General features: G+C 32.2%; 1 protein-coding gene across 1 annotated transcript in view; it reads right to left on the bottom strand.

Moving 5' to 3' along the window:
• AXDND1 (axonemal dynein light chain domain containing 1) overlaps positions 1 to 14,172 on the bottom strand; it is a 92,396-nt gene that overhangs the window by 11,014 nt on the left and 67,210 nt on the right. Inside the window, exons 18-19 of the mRNA XM_069478399.1 lie at positions 9,909 to 10,108; positions 8,977 to 9,073 (exon numbers count right to left, since the gene is read on the bottom strand). Coding sequence (XP_069334500.1) covers positions 8,977 to 9,073; positions 9,909 to 10,108 — 297 coding nt within the window. The remainder of the gene's footprint in view (positions 1 to 8,976; positions 9,074 to 9,908; positions 10,109 to 14,172) is intronic.

Raw genomic sequence — 14,172 nt, 5'->3', positions numbered from 1 at the left:
GACTGTAAACTAGTGCAACCCCTGTGGAAAAGCAATGTGGAGATACCTTAAACAGATTCAAGTAGACCTACCATTTGATCCAGCAGTCCCATTATTGGGCATCTACCCAGAGGAACATAAGTCATTCTATAAAAAAGACACCTGCACCCGAATGTTTATAGCAGCACAATTCACAATTGCAAAGATGTGGAAACAACCCAAATGCCCATCAGTTCATGAATGGATTAGCAAAATGTGGTATATGTATACCATGGAATATTACTCAGCTATTAGAAATAATGGTGATATGCCATCTCTTTGGTTCTCCTGGAGAGAGTTGGAACCCATTCTATTAAGTGAAGTATCCCAAGAATGGAAAAATAAGCACCACATGTACTCACCAGCAAACTGGTTTCCCTGAGTGCACATTTGGGAATAACACCAATTGGGTATCACACAGAGGTCGGGGCTGGGTGGAAGGGATGGGTGTATACCTACTTGATGAGTGCGATGCGCAATGCCTGGGGAATGGACACGCTTGAAGTTCTGACTGGGGGGGATGGAGTGGGGGGAGGGGATGGGTGCACACCTACATGATGAGTGCGATGTGCACTGTCTAGGGAATGGACACAATTGAAGCTCAGACTCGGGGGGATGGGGAGGCATGGGCAATATATATAGCCTGATCTTTTGTACCCCCATAATGAGCTGAAAAACAAAAAAATAAAATAAAAAATAAAAAAAGAAAAGAAAAACAAAACAAAACAAAACAAAAAGATACAATTTAAAAAAAAAACAACAAATACTGCCAACTGATTTCCAAAGTGAATGTACAAATTTACATTCTCACCAGCAGTTTAGAGAGTATCTGTTGCTCTCCCATTCTTAACACTTGCATTGTCAAAACTTGTAATTTTTGCCAATTTGGTATGTAATGACATTAATGTATCAATATATTTCCCAAAGCACTTATGAAATTGAGCATCTTTTCATATATTTGTTAGCCATTTGGATTTTCTCTTTTATGAAGTATACATTCAAGTTTTTTGCCCATTGTTCTATTGGCTTGTAAATTTTTATCATACTTTTGGAGACAGTTTGTCAAATAAAAAAGAAACTGTTGGAAACTTGATTGTGACTCTCTAGATCAGTGCTGTCTAATAGAACTTTCCACAATGATGGAAATGTTCTAGATCTGTACAGTCCAATATGTTAGTTACCAGCTACATCTACTATTCTGCACTTGAAATATGGCTCATGTGACTGAAGAACTGAGTCTTACATTTTAATTGATGCAAGTTTAAATAGCAAGATGTGGCCAGTGGCTACTGTATTGGACAGAACAGCTGCACAGCATTACTAGGAGAATAGACATCTTTACAATACCGAGTGTTCCTGTTCCCCATTTAATTATGTCTTTTAATGTCTTTCAAATAAAGTTTCAAATATACTCCAGAAAGGTAGTGACCAATTTTTATTAGATTGATTCCTAAGTGTTTTATGTTTTTGAAACTATTGTAAATGTTATCTTTTTCTTATTTCATTTTCAAATTACTTAATGATGCCATATATATATATATATATATGCCATTAATTTTTATCAATCAAATTGTATTCAGAAACTTTGATAAGCTGTGTTATGGATTCTAATAATGTATCTGTATTTTGTATTTATATTTACATTCATATCAACTATGAATAATGATACCTTCATTTCTTTTACAAACCTTATACCTTTTATTCCTTCTTATTGCACCAAATAGAAGCTCTGGAAAAATTTTGAACAGAAATGGTATTATCAGGAACCTTTATGCTGTTCTTGATCTTAAAGGGATTGCTTTTAATGCTTCACCATTAAATATGATGTCTACTATATTTTTGCTGATGTATTTTATTAGATTAGAGAAGTTCTCTTCTATTCCTAACTTGATAAGGTCCTTATAATAAATAGATAATAAATTTTATGAAAACAATTTTTCTAACTGTATTGTGATGATAAAGTAGTTCTTCTTTAACCTGTTAATGTGGTAGATCATATTCATTGATTTATTAATGTTATACCACTAACTTTGCATTCCTAGAATTAAGTCAACAAGTTCATAACATGTTCTTCTTTTCATTTATTACTGGACTTGGTTTGCCCATATTTTGTTTAGGGATTTTGTGTTTCATATGAGTGAGACTGGTCTATAATTTCTCTTTCCTGTACCGTCCTTTCTGGGCCTTTGTATAAAAAGTATTTCCTCTGTTTCTACACCCTGGAAGAGTTTGTATAATAATGGAATTATTTATTTGTTAAATATTTGATAGAGCTTGCTGTGGAAGCAGTCTATACCTAGAGAATTCTTTTGGGGGAAGTTTTTTGACTAATTCCTTTAATGGTTATAGGACTACTAGGGTTTTTTATTTATTCTTAAATTTTTTTGGTTATATTTAATTATCCATTTCATCTAAATTTTCAAATTTTGTGACAAAGTGCTTCATAATATTTTCCTATATCTTTCTTATATCGGCATCATCTGAGTTATTCATTCCTGATATAATTTTTTTGCATTTTCTTTTTCTCTTCGTTAATTTTGCCAAAAGCTTGTTAATTTTATTGTTTTGACAAACCAATTTTTGGCTCTATTTATCATCTCTTTTTTAGCTAGGTTTTTAAAAACACTTTTTGAAATATAATTCACATAATATATGATTCACTCATTTAAAGTGTACAATTCAATGATATTTAGTTGTTCACAAAGTTGTGCAACCATCACTACAATTTAATCCTAGAATATTTTTATCGCCCCCAAAAGAAAGCCTGTAACCATTAGCAGTTGTTCATTCCCTGTTTCTCTTGCCTCTTAGGCAGCCACTAATCTTTCTGTCTCTACAGATTTGCCTATTCTGGGCATTTCATTAAATACAATTATACAATATGTGGTCTTTCGACTTTCACTTTCAGTCGACTTTCACTTAGCACGTTTTCAAGGTTCTTCCATGCTGTTGCATGTATTGGCGCTTCTTTTTATTGTTGAGTAATGTTCCATTAAATAGATATACTACATTTTGTTTATTCAGTCAGCAGTTGAGGTACATTTAGGTTGTTTCCACTTTGGGGCTATTATGAATAATGTTGCTGTGAATATTTGTGTACAAATTTTTATGTGGAAATATGTTTTTATTTCTCTCAGTATATACCTAAGATGATTACCTCTTTTTATATGACTTTTTCTTTTCATTAAATTTTGGTTTTTATCTTTATTATGCCCACTCTTCTATATTTTGTGGTTTATTTTGCTTATTTTTCTGAAATCTTGAGATTGAGGCTTTATCAATTTTTTTCCTAATATAATCATTAAAGGCTATAAATTTCCCAATAAATTCTCCTTTATTTGCATTCCTCAAGTTTTGATATGTAATATTTTTGCTATTATTTGATGCAAACTATTTTCTAACTCCCATTGCAATTTATTCTTTGACCCATTATTTAGAAGTGTGTTTCTTAATTTACAAACATTAGAATATTTTCTAGTTATCTGATATTGATTTTAGGCTTTTTTGCATTGTGGTTAGAGAACATGCTGTTTACGATTTGGGTCCTTTGAAATTTGTTGAGACTTGCATTATAATTTCTTATAGTATAATGTCAATTTTTATATAGCATAATATCAATTTTTATATAATATCACATATTCTATTATATATTACATTATACTATAGTATATTATATTATACTATATGATATTATATTTAATACTATAATACTACATTATACTGTATGACATTATACTATAATATCATGTCATTTTAAGCATATGTGTGCTTAAAAATATTGTGCATTCTACAGATGTTGGCTATAGTGTTCTATATATGTATAATAGGTCAATTATTTTTAATCATTGTTCAAGTCTTCTATACCATACCTTTACCTACTTGTTCTATCAATTACTGAGCGGTGTGCAGAAAAATCTCCTAATGTGTTTATGGATTCATCTAGCTCTCCTTGCAGTTTTGTCAATTTTTATATTTGCCTTGTGTAATTTTATTCCATCCTCTTTTTCCCAATATTTCTTTATCTTCATATTTTAGATGTATCACTTATAAATAGCATATGGTGTTTTGTTATATTTAATCTAACACTCTTTGTCTTTTAACTGGAGTATTAAATCCCTTTAATTTAATGAAATGACTGATATAAATCTACCATCTTATTTTATGCTTTCTGTTCTCCCATGTTTTCTATTATTTTTATCCATTACTGCCTTCTTTTGGATTGTTTTATCATTCATTTCCCCTTATATATTAGAAGTTATATATTCTATTTTTGTACTTTTATTAATGTTTGTCTTAGAACTTACAACATGGATATGTATCAGTAATCACATTGAATGTAAAAGGAAGAGATTCTAAGATTAGATATAAAAGCAAGATCACACTATATGCTGCCTATAAGTAACCTACTTCATTATAAAGACACAAAATAGGTTAAAAATAAAAGGATGCAAAAGATATACCATGCTAATATTAATTTTTAAAAAGCTGGAGTGGCTATGTTAATAGCAAAGTGGGTTTTCAAGGAAAAAATATTATTAGGGATAAAGAGAGTCATTTCATAATGATAAAGGGTCAATTTATCCTAATGTTTATGTACCTAATAACAGAGCCTCAAAATACATGAAGCAAAAACTGACAGAACTCCAAAAAAATAGGCAAACCACAATTATAGTCAAGGTTTCAATACCCCTCTCCTAATAATTGATAGATCAAGTAGGCAGAAAATCAACAAGGATATAGGACACTTGAATAAGACTATCAACCAGTTTGACCTAATTGACATTTATAGAACACTTCATCAAATAACAGAATATTTTTTTCAACTGCATATAGAATAGTTGCCAAGATAGATCAGATTCTGGGTTGTAAAACAAGTCTCAGTAATTTGAAAAGGATCAAGTGTTACCAAGTATGTCAATAACAGAAATATCTCTGGAAAATATCCAAATATTTGGAAACTAAACATACTTCTAAATAACCCATGAGTGAAAGAAGAACCCAAAAGGGGAATTAAAAAAATATTTTAGATGAATTAAAATGAAAATATAACATATCAAAATCTGTGAGATGCAACTAAAGCAGTACTTAGAAATTCTGTAGTACTAAACGCCTATATGAGAGAGATAAAAAGGTTTCAAATCAATAATCTCAGCTATACCTTAGGAAACTAGACAAAAAAGAGCAAATTAAATCCAGAGTAAGTAGGCAAAAAGAAATAATTAGGGACATGGAAAACAGAAAAATAGTAGAAAAAAATTAATAAAACCATAAGCTGGTTCTTTGAGATAAAGAAAATTGATAAATCTTTTTATAGATCAATGAAAATAAAAAGAGAAAAGACTCAAATTTTCAATAATAGGAATAAGAGAGTGGATATCCTACAATTATTAAAAGGGTAACAGGAATATTGTGAGCAACTCCATGTCAATAAATTAGACAACTTAGATGAGATTATGAATTCCTTATAAGACAAAAGCTACCAGGCTCACTCAAGAAGAAAGAGATAATAGCTCTATATCTGGTAAAGGAACTTCCTTAAGACTATTGGAGAAATTGGATAGCCCTATAGCTCTATAAATTTGTTAGTTAGAAACCTTCCCACAAAGCTCAGATGGCTTCATGGGCGAGTTCTACCAAACATTTAAAGAAGAAATAATATGCAATTCTGCATAAATTATTCCAGAAAATAGAAGAGTAAGAACTCATTCTAAGAGGCCAGTATTACTCCGGTATCAAAACCAAAGATATCAACAAACAAAACTATGTAATCAATATCCCTCATGAACGTCAATGCAAAAATTTAAACAAAAATTTAACCAATTGAATTTGCAATATATAAAAAAGATAATACATCATGATCAAGTGGAGTTTACCACAGGAATACAAGGTTGGTTTAACATTCAATTCAAAAATCAATCAATGTAATTCACCATATTGACAGACTAAAAAAGACAACTCATGAGCACCTCAATAGATGCAAAAAAAAAAAAAGAGAGTTTGATAAAATCCAACACCTATTATTGACTAAAAAAAAATTCTTTTTTAGCAAACATGAAATAAAAAGGAATTCTTTCAATATGATATAGGGTATCTATGGAAAACCTATGGCTATCATTATACTTTAAAATGACAGAATAAACACTTTTTCCATAAGATGGAATGAGGGAAGGAAGTCTATTCTTACTACTTTTATTCAACCTGGTACTGGAGAGTCTAGTTAGTACAATAAGGCAAGAAAAGTAAAAAATGTATAGATTGGAAAAGAAGAAATAAAACTGTTCCTATCTGCAAATGACATGACCATGTACGTAGAAATCCTAAGGAATCTGGGAAAAAAAAACTCTTAGAAGAAATAAGTGAGTTTAACAAGGTCACAGGACAAGAGACCAATGTATTAAAAAAATTCACTATAATTCTGTATATTAGCAATGAATAATCAGAAATTGAAATTACAAAACAATACCATTTACAGTAGCACCAAAATATGAAATACTTAGGAATAAATCTGACAGAAGATGTGTAAGACCTATACATTGAAAACTATAAAACTTTGCTTAAAGAAACAACAAAGAAATAAAAATATACACTATGTTCACAGATCCAAAGACTCAATATTGTTAAGCTGTCAATTTTCTACAAACTGATCAATAGATAAAATATAATCCAAATCAAACTTCCAGCAGGCTTTTTTGGAGAAATTGATAAGCTGATAATAAAATTCATATGGAAAACAAAGGACCTAGAATAACTTGATCCTGACAAAGAACAAATGTACAGGATTTATGCTACCTGATTTCAAAACTTATTACAAAACTACAGTAATCAAGAGAGTTTGGTAATGGTGATAATGTTGACAAAGAGATCAATAGAACACAACAAAATGTCCAGAATAATACCCACACATATATGGTCAACAGATTTTCAATAAAAATTGCTATGGTTTGGTTTATTTGTCCCCTCCAAATCTCATGTTGAAATTTGATCCCCAGTGTTGGAGGAGGGGCCTAATGGGAAATGTTTGGGTCATGGGGGCAGATCCCTCATGAATGGTTTTGTGCCATCCTTGCAGTAATGACTGAGTTCTTGTTCTATTCATTTCCATAAGAGATAATAATTTTTTAAAAAGTCTTGCATCTCCCACCCCTTGCTTCTTTTCTCACAATATGATCTCTGCACATGCTGGCTCTGCTTTGCCATCTGCCCTGTGTGAAAGCAGCTTGAAGTGCTCACAAGAAGCAGATGAGGATGCTATGCTTCTAGCACAGCCTGCAGAACTGTGAGCCAAATAAACCTCTTTTCTTTACAAATTACCCAGCCTCAGGTATTCCTTTACAGCAACACAAAATGAACTAAGACAAAGATGCAAAGGCATCTCAATAGAGAAAGGACAGTCTTTTCAACAAATTATGCTAAAACAATTGGATATCCAAATGCCAAAAAATGAACTTCAATCCATACTTGGCACCATATATTAAAAAAGTTAGCTTAAAATGGGTCAAAGACTTGAGTATAAACCTAAACCTATAAAACTTCTAGAAGAAAACATGGGAGAAAACCTTTGTGATGTTATTATGGAAAATTTTCCTTAGATATAATACCAAAAGTAAGATCCATAAGGTAAAATATAGATTGAACTTCATCAAAATTAAGAACTTCCCTGTTTGAAAGACACTATTAGGAAAAGAAAAGACAAATCACAGACTGAGAGAAAATCACATATCTGATAAAAGACTTGGGATCCAGAATATACAAAGAGCTTTCAAAACTCAATATAAGAAAATAAACAAACAATAAATGGGCCAAAGATTTGAATTTGAACAGACATTTCACTAGAAAAGATATATGGATGACAAATAAGCACATAAAAAGAGGTTCAACATCATTGGTCATTAAAGAAATGTAAGTTAAAACCAAAATGACATATGAATACCCACTTTTTAGAAAGTCTAAAATTAAAAAGACTGACTATATCAAAGTGTCAGTGAGGATATGAAGCAAATGGAACTCACATACACTGCTAGCAGTAGTGTAAAAATGGTTTAACTACTTTTTAAATATTGATATATCATAGTTGTACATATTTTGGGGGATATATGTAATATTCTGATGCGTGTATACAATGGGTAATGAGCAAATCAGGGTAATTGAGATATTCATCGCCTCAATTATCTTTGTATTGGGAACATTACAATTCTTCTCTTCTAGCTATTTTGAAATATACAATCAATTATAGTTAACTATAATTTCCCTACTGTACTCTAAAATATTAGAAGTTATTCCTTCTATCCCACTGAATTTTTGTACCGATTAACCACTTTGGAAGATAGTTTGCCAGTTTCTTTCAAAGTTAAACACATACATTCCATATGACTCAGCCGTTCCATTCCTAATATTAAACTAAAGAGAAATGAAAGGATTTGTCCATTAAAGATGTGTACGTGAATATCCAAGGAAGCTTTGTAATAATCAAAAACAAGAAACAATTTAAATGACCATTAATAGAGAATATATAAATAAATTATGTATATATCCCTACAATGAAATACTCCTCAGAACTGAAAAGCATAAACTTTTGATAAAAGTAACAATATGTGTGAATCTCAAAGTGATTATGTTTAGTCAAAGAAGTCAGACAAAATAAGAGTATATTCTATATAATTCCATTTATATAAATTCAAGAAAATTAAAAATAATCTTTGTATTAGAAAGTAGATCAGACATTTCCTGGGGACAGGAGAAGGCTAGAAGGAGAGAGTACAAAGAATTACAAGAAAATTTGGGGTATGTTGGCTATATTTTCTATTTTTATTGTGGTGATTATTTTTATAAGTATACACATATTTTAGAACTTATAAAATTATACACATTAAATATGTACAGTTTATTTTATATCTATTAAACCTCAAAAATCTGCTAAAAACAAATAAAACAAAATTAAGGGGAAGACAGAATTATTACCGTCATCCTGTCTAGCTCATGAAGTTCCTTAGCAGCACCTTTTTCTGAGTGAAATGCTTTATTCAGAGCCATTGTTGTTACCAGCCCTTTGCAACAACTGCAAAAGAAATGATAAAAATTGAAATTGTTTTATAAAGCATACGCACACTCAGCATGACCTGCTTATTGTTGGCTCCTCTTCTAAGTGTTTAAAATCCAAAAATCCAGGCAGTAGAAGTTTACCATAATGATTCAGCTACTGCCTCACCAAGAAGAATAATTTGTCCCTTTATCAGTTTCTCACTCTTCTCCTGTTTCTCCCTCCACCTCTCTCACCCTTGACCATTGGTAACATTAATTAAAATGAAGGGAAAAATTATCTAGATTGTAAAAGCTACTTCCCAAATTTAAAGTAATCATAGTGACAGTATGCATCTTAGTTAATAGATTATAATTTTTTAGACTTCATCTTTATTCAGTGGAATCTTCTAGCTTTTCAGATATAAGGGTTTTTTTCATTTTTTAAAAGAGACGTTTTGGTTGGTATTTAGTGAAGCACATAAAAGTATACATTCAGCTTTGCATGTGATTATACAGGAAACTATATAAGCTTCTTCTTAAATGCCCCCCTACTATGTGCAAAAGCACAGAATGTATCATCTTATTTAGCAAGTGAGGTTTTTTTTAAACTAATTCTCATCCCATATACATACAATTCCCATCTTTCCAATGTTAACACTGTTTTCAAAAGAATTCTAAGGCCACTGGGAGAACACCAAAATCTCATATTCTAACTGAGTATAGTGTTGAAGTTAGTTGAAAAATCAAACTAGTATTTCTTTCAAGGTTTTAAAATAACCTTTATTGCTGCTACTTCACTGCTTTTCTCTTCTCTGCTTTATGTCACATTTAATCTTCAAAAGGGCAGCAATTAAATAACCAGAGAGTTTCACCTGCTCAAATAGCTGGAGTATTGGGACAACTTTTTTGTCAGTGCAATCGCATCCAGCTCTAATTGTGCAACTCCTATATCATGTTTCTCAGCACTTTCCTCCTCTAACTTTGGAAGAGTGTCTTGATCAGTAAAGTCAGGTATCATTACAATCAGCAAATTTACCATCCACTGGATCATAGATATATGCAACTCATCTATCTGTTAAAAAATGATCACAATACAAATGACCAATTTTAAATAAATCAAACAGTAAAAACCACACCAAATTTAAAAATAGAAATGATCATACCGGTGTCCAACTTTCAATAACGCTATAATTCTGAATGAAATCAAATCATCACTACTCAGCTAGTGTGGCCTTATTTTCTTTTGCTCACCATACCACATTAAACTACTCCCCCTTCTTTAGATTGGCTAAGGGTATTAACCCATTAAAGCTGCAGTTCCCAAACTGTGTGCCAAGGCATTCCAGGGCTCCACAGCAAACTCACAAGGATACCATGGGACCTTAAATGGAGGGAAATAACACTGATATGTGACATCTGCGGGACACAGAATGAACTTAACATAGTTCACAGCTTCAGCTTTAGATGTACTATATCACTTTCAATGATGTATCTTTTTTGAAGCTGGTTTGAATGGTGGTTGTATGATACAAACAAGTACTCTGTGAAGGTAACATGGAACAGGAGATGAAGGTGGTAGTGCTTGATCTGATTCCACGGTTAGAGAAGCTGCACGATGCCCAATAAGCACATGTATTTCATTTTTATTTTGATTAAATAAGAATAAAATAAATGTATTTTTCTTTCAATATATGTGTATTACTTTTCCAAACACTTACTAAATTGTTAGGACATTAAATGTTTAGCAAGTTGTTTGAACTTATTTACTTAATAAACTTGACTGTGAGGTTATTTCTTTTGGCTTAGGAGTATGAAAATGCTAGAACCCAAAGGGTACCATGAACAGAGAAAGTTTGGAAACCTCTGCATTATAGCGTTTGCTGACTCTGGGTCCCAGAAATAAAATGCAGGAAACCTTATAAAATGCAAACATCAGACACACCATACTCTTCAAATGCCCTACCTTCTTTTCTCTGTTTGGTCAGTTCCTAAGTATTTCTCTAGGCTTAAACATTATCCGCTCTGAGAAGACTTTTTAATTTCCATTGGCTTTAATTTGCTTCCTTTCCCATGTTTTGATAGTACTTTTTACATATCTTTGTTATAATCACTTGCAAATCTGTATCCTCAATTAGCTTGTGTGTCTCTTTTTAAGGAATGAGCTATCATTTTATCCTTCAATACCATACACAGTAGAGAGTAAATATTAATAAATGTTTATTGAATGAATGAATAAAAATAAAACATCCAAACTTCCTGCCTCTTAATTTGGAAGGAAAAGTTGTTAATGACCTAAAGCAATGTTGATTAATGTATTTTACATCTGAATTAACATATCTGGAAAAAGGGCAACGTTTTCCTGAGGAAAAAGACAAGCCTTTTTCACAAATCAAAGATACTTCCCCCATACATTCCACTAGCTATGCTCCTACTGCTTCTCAATGAGAGTAAATAAATTCCTAGCTGTTCTTTCATATGGCAATGGCCTAGATTATACTGTCATTGAATTAACTCATTTTTGCTTAAATAAAATATTAATCAATCCTTGGGCCATCCCTATGAAATAAACACAAATAGATGCTATTATCTTCATTTCAAAATTATATTAGAGAGTTTAAATGATAGAATCAAGGTCATGCTCAGGAGAGTCTGGGTGACTTAAAAAAAAAGAATCAAGGTTATGCAAAAAATCATACTTAAATTTAAAATTAAAATCAAATCAAACAGAAGAGTATCTTTTATTTTCACAAAGATATATAATCATTCTTTTTAATGAGAAGGAAAGTGAATATGATAATTTTTATACTAAAAGAGAGATTTACTATGATTCTGATATAAAATTCTTAAAGGGAATTTTAAGACGAATTAAGTGCTTTTCTTTTATGTGTTAACTTAAAAAATTAATTAACAAGATTTATACTTTGGAAAAAGGAGAGCTTTATTTTTCATAAAGGGTAGCAGCCTGTTGGGTGGCCATTCCCACAGGTTGGGAAGCAGAGTCTCAGCCACAAGCCAGGCACATGTGCTTCACAGAACAAAAGGGAACAAGATTTTATATTCAGCCAGTGGTCAAATATACATATTCAGTAAGCTATAGGAGGAGGCATGAATATTTATGAAGGTATCTCACATGCATGTAATTGTTCTTTATCTTTCCTATCCCCATCATGGCTGGGAACTCAGTTTTAAGGTGTTTCTGGGGTCCCCTTGGCCAAGAAGGGTCCATTCAGTTAGCAGACGGCTTAGGATTTTATTTTTAGTTCACATATGAAAAGACTTGCTCCAAATTTACTAATCTTTTCAGGGACAAGTGGCCACTTAGCCACTTTTTAGCTGATATTAAAAAAAATTAAAAAGCATATTTGTCCCTTCAAAATATAAGTGAGGTTTAACAATGAGTAAAAGAAACTTATGCTATGGAGAGATCATTTTGAAAATGGATAGTTGGAAATATTTCCATCTTGGTGTGAGTTTGTGTCTGAAAATGATACATAGTTCACCTTTTAAAAGTCAAACAGTACAAAAGTAATTTATGTAACCAAAATATTTGTACCGCCATAATATTACAAAATTAAAAAAAATAAAAATAATTTAAAAAGAACATAAGGTAACTTTGCAGATAATCAATTGAAGAGGGAGTTTACAACTTAGAAATAGAGAAGAAACTTCCCAAAGTACATGAAAACCAGCCATATGCATCAGAAGTGTGACCCTACTGGAAGACGGTAGAAAGAACCACTTCCTTCCTTCAAAGACAGATTATCTATCAATCATGAGGGGAAAAAAGCACAAGAAAGTTGGTTGGCTGCTCTGTTGACTGAGAGAAAGCTCAATGAGCAAAGAAAAGAAGATGGTCACAATAGGCAAAAATTGGCTGAAGCAGAGTTTAAATTCTAGCTTTCCCCAAGTGGCTCCGGCTGTTCCACATGCAGCCCTAGGCAGAGGCCCAAGAGTGTCAGGGAATCCCCTGGATCAGGACATCAGGTCCCTGAGGAAGGAGGAGGGGTAAGCCATGAGGGCTCGGGGGTCCAGGTCACCTGCAGGTTTGATCCAGGTTTGCCGATGACCCCTGGACAACCCCAAACAGGATATCTGTGTTTCTCTCTTTAGGAGTAATTTTGATTTATTTCCTTTTAGTTTAACTGCTGTTATTTAATTGATGTTACATTTGTTCTTACTGCCTAAGATAGTGTTTTTCAAATATAGACGATTTTAATATAATTCCTATGAATATATTATTTCTACTTCAAATCTATTTCCTCTAGAATTAGAAGCTATAAATATTTTGATTGAAATACATAGTTCACTATATTTAAACCATAACTGAAATTTGACATGACTGGTGGAAAATTCTGAAATCATAAAGATTATATGGGCCGGGCGCGGTGGCTCACGCCTGTAATCCTAGCACTCTGGGAGGCCGAGGTGGGTGGATCGCTCAAGGTCAGGAGTTCGAGATCAGCCTGAGCAAGAGCGAGACCTCGTCTCTACTAAAAGTAGAAAGAAATGATCTGGCCAACTAAAATATACATAGAAAAAATTAGCCGGGCATGGTGGCGCATGCCTGTAGTCCCAGCTACTCGGGAGGCTGAGGCGGTAGGATCGCTTGAGCCCAGGAGTTTGAGGTTGCTGTGAGCTAGGCTGATGCCACAGCGCTCACTCTAGCCCAGGCAACAGAGGGAGACTCTGTCTCAAAAAAAAAAAAAAAAAAAAGAAAGAAAGAAAAAATAAAGATTATATGCTAAACTTTAAAAAAATAAAATAAAAGTCTCAAATGTATACACTCAAAAATCTGGAAGTAAATTTCCAAACTGTTTTAAAATCTTACAAATAAAGTGTTTCAGTGGTCTGAAAATACTTTGTTAAAATACAGAAATGCTCTACTGTCTAATGTTTGTAAGAACAACTGATTGACATTACGATATATAGGAAATTTACTCGTCAGTTAAAAAAACCTTTGCATAGTTGACTGATAGAATTGAAAAATGAGTATTATCACTCAATAAATACAGCCAATGATGCACTTCTTCAATTTGGATTCATATTTCTTTGTGACCTGGATTTCAATGACAGCTATGACAGTCATTAAAAACAAGTATTAAACAGAACTTAGAAGCAGATCTTTGAATAGCTTTA

The sequence above is a fragment of the Eulemur rufifrons genome, chromosome 8 (genome assembly GCF_041146395.1).
Source record: "Eulemur rufifrons isolate Redbay chromosome 8, OSU_ERuf_1, whole genome shotgun sequence".
In the NCBI taxonomy this organism is placed as follows: domain Eukaryota; kingdom Metazoa; phylum Chordata; class Mammalia; order Primates; family Lemuridae; genus Eulemur; species Eulemur rufifrons.
This window is presented reverse-complemented; position numbering and strand designations above follow the sequence as displayed.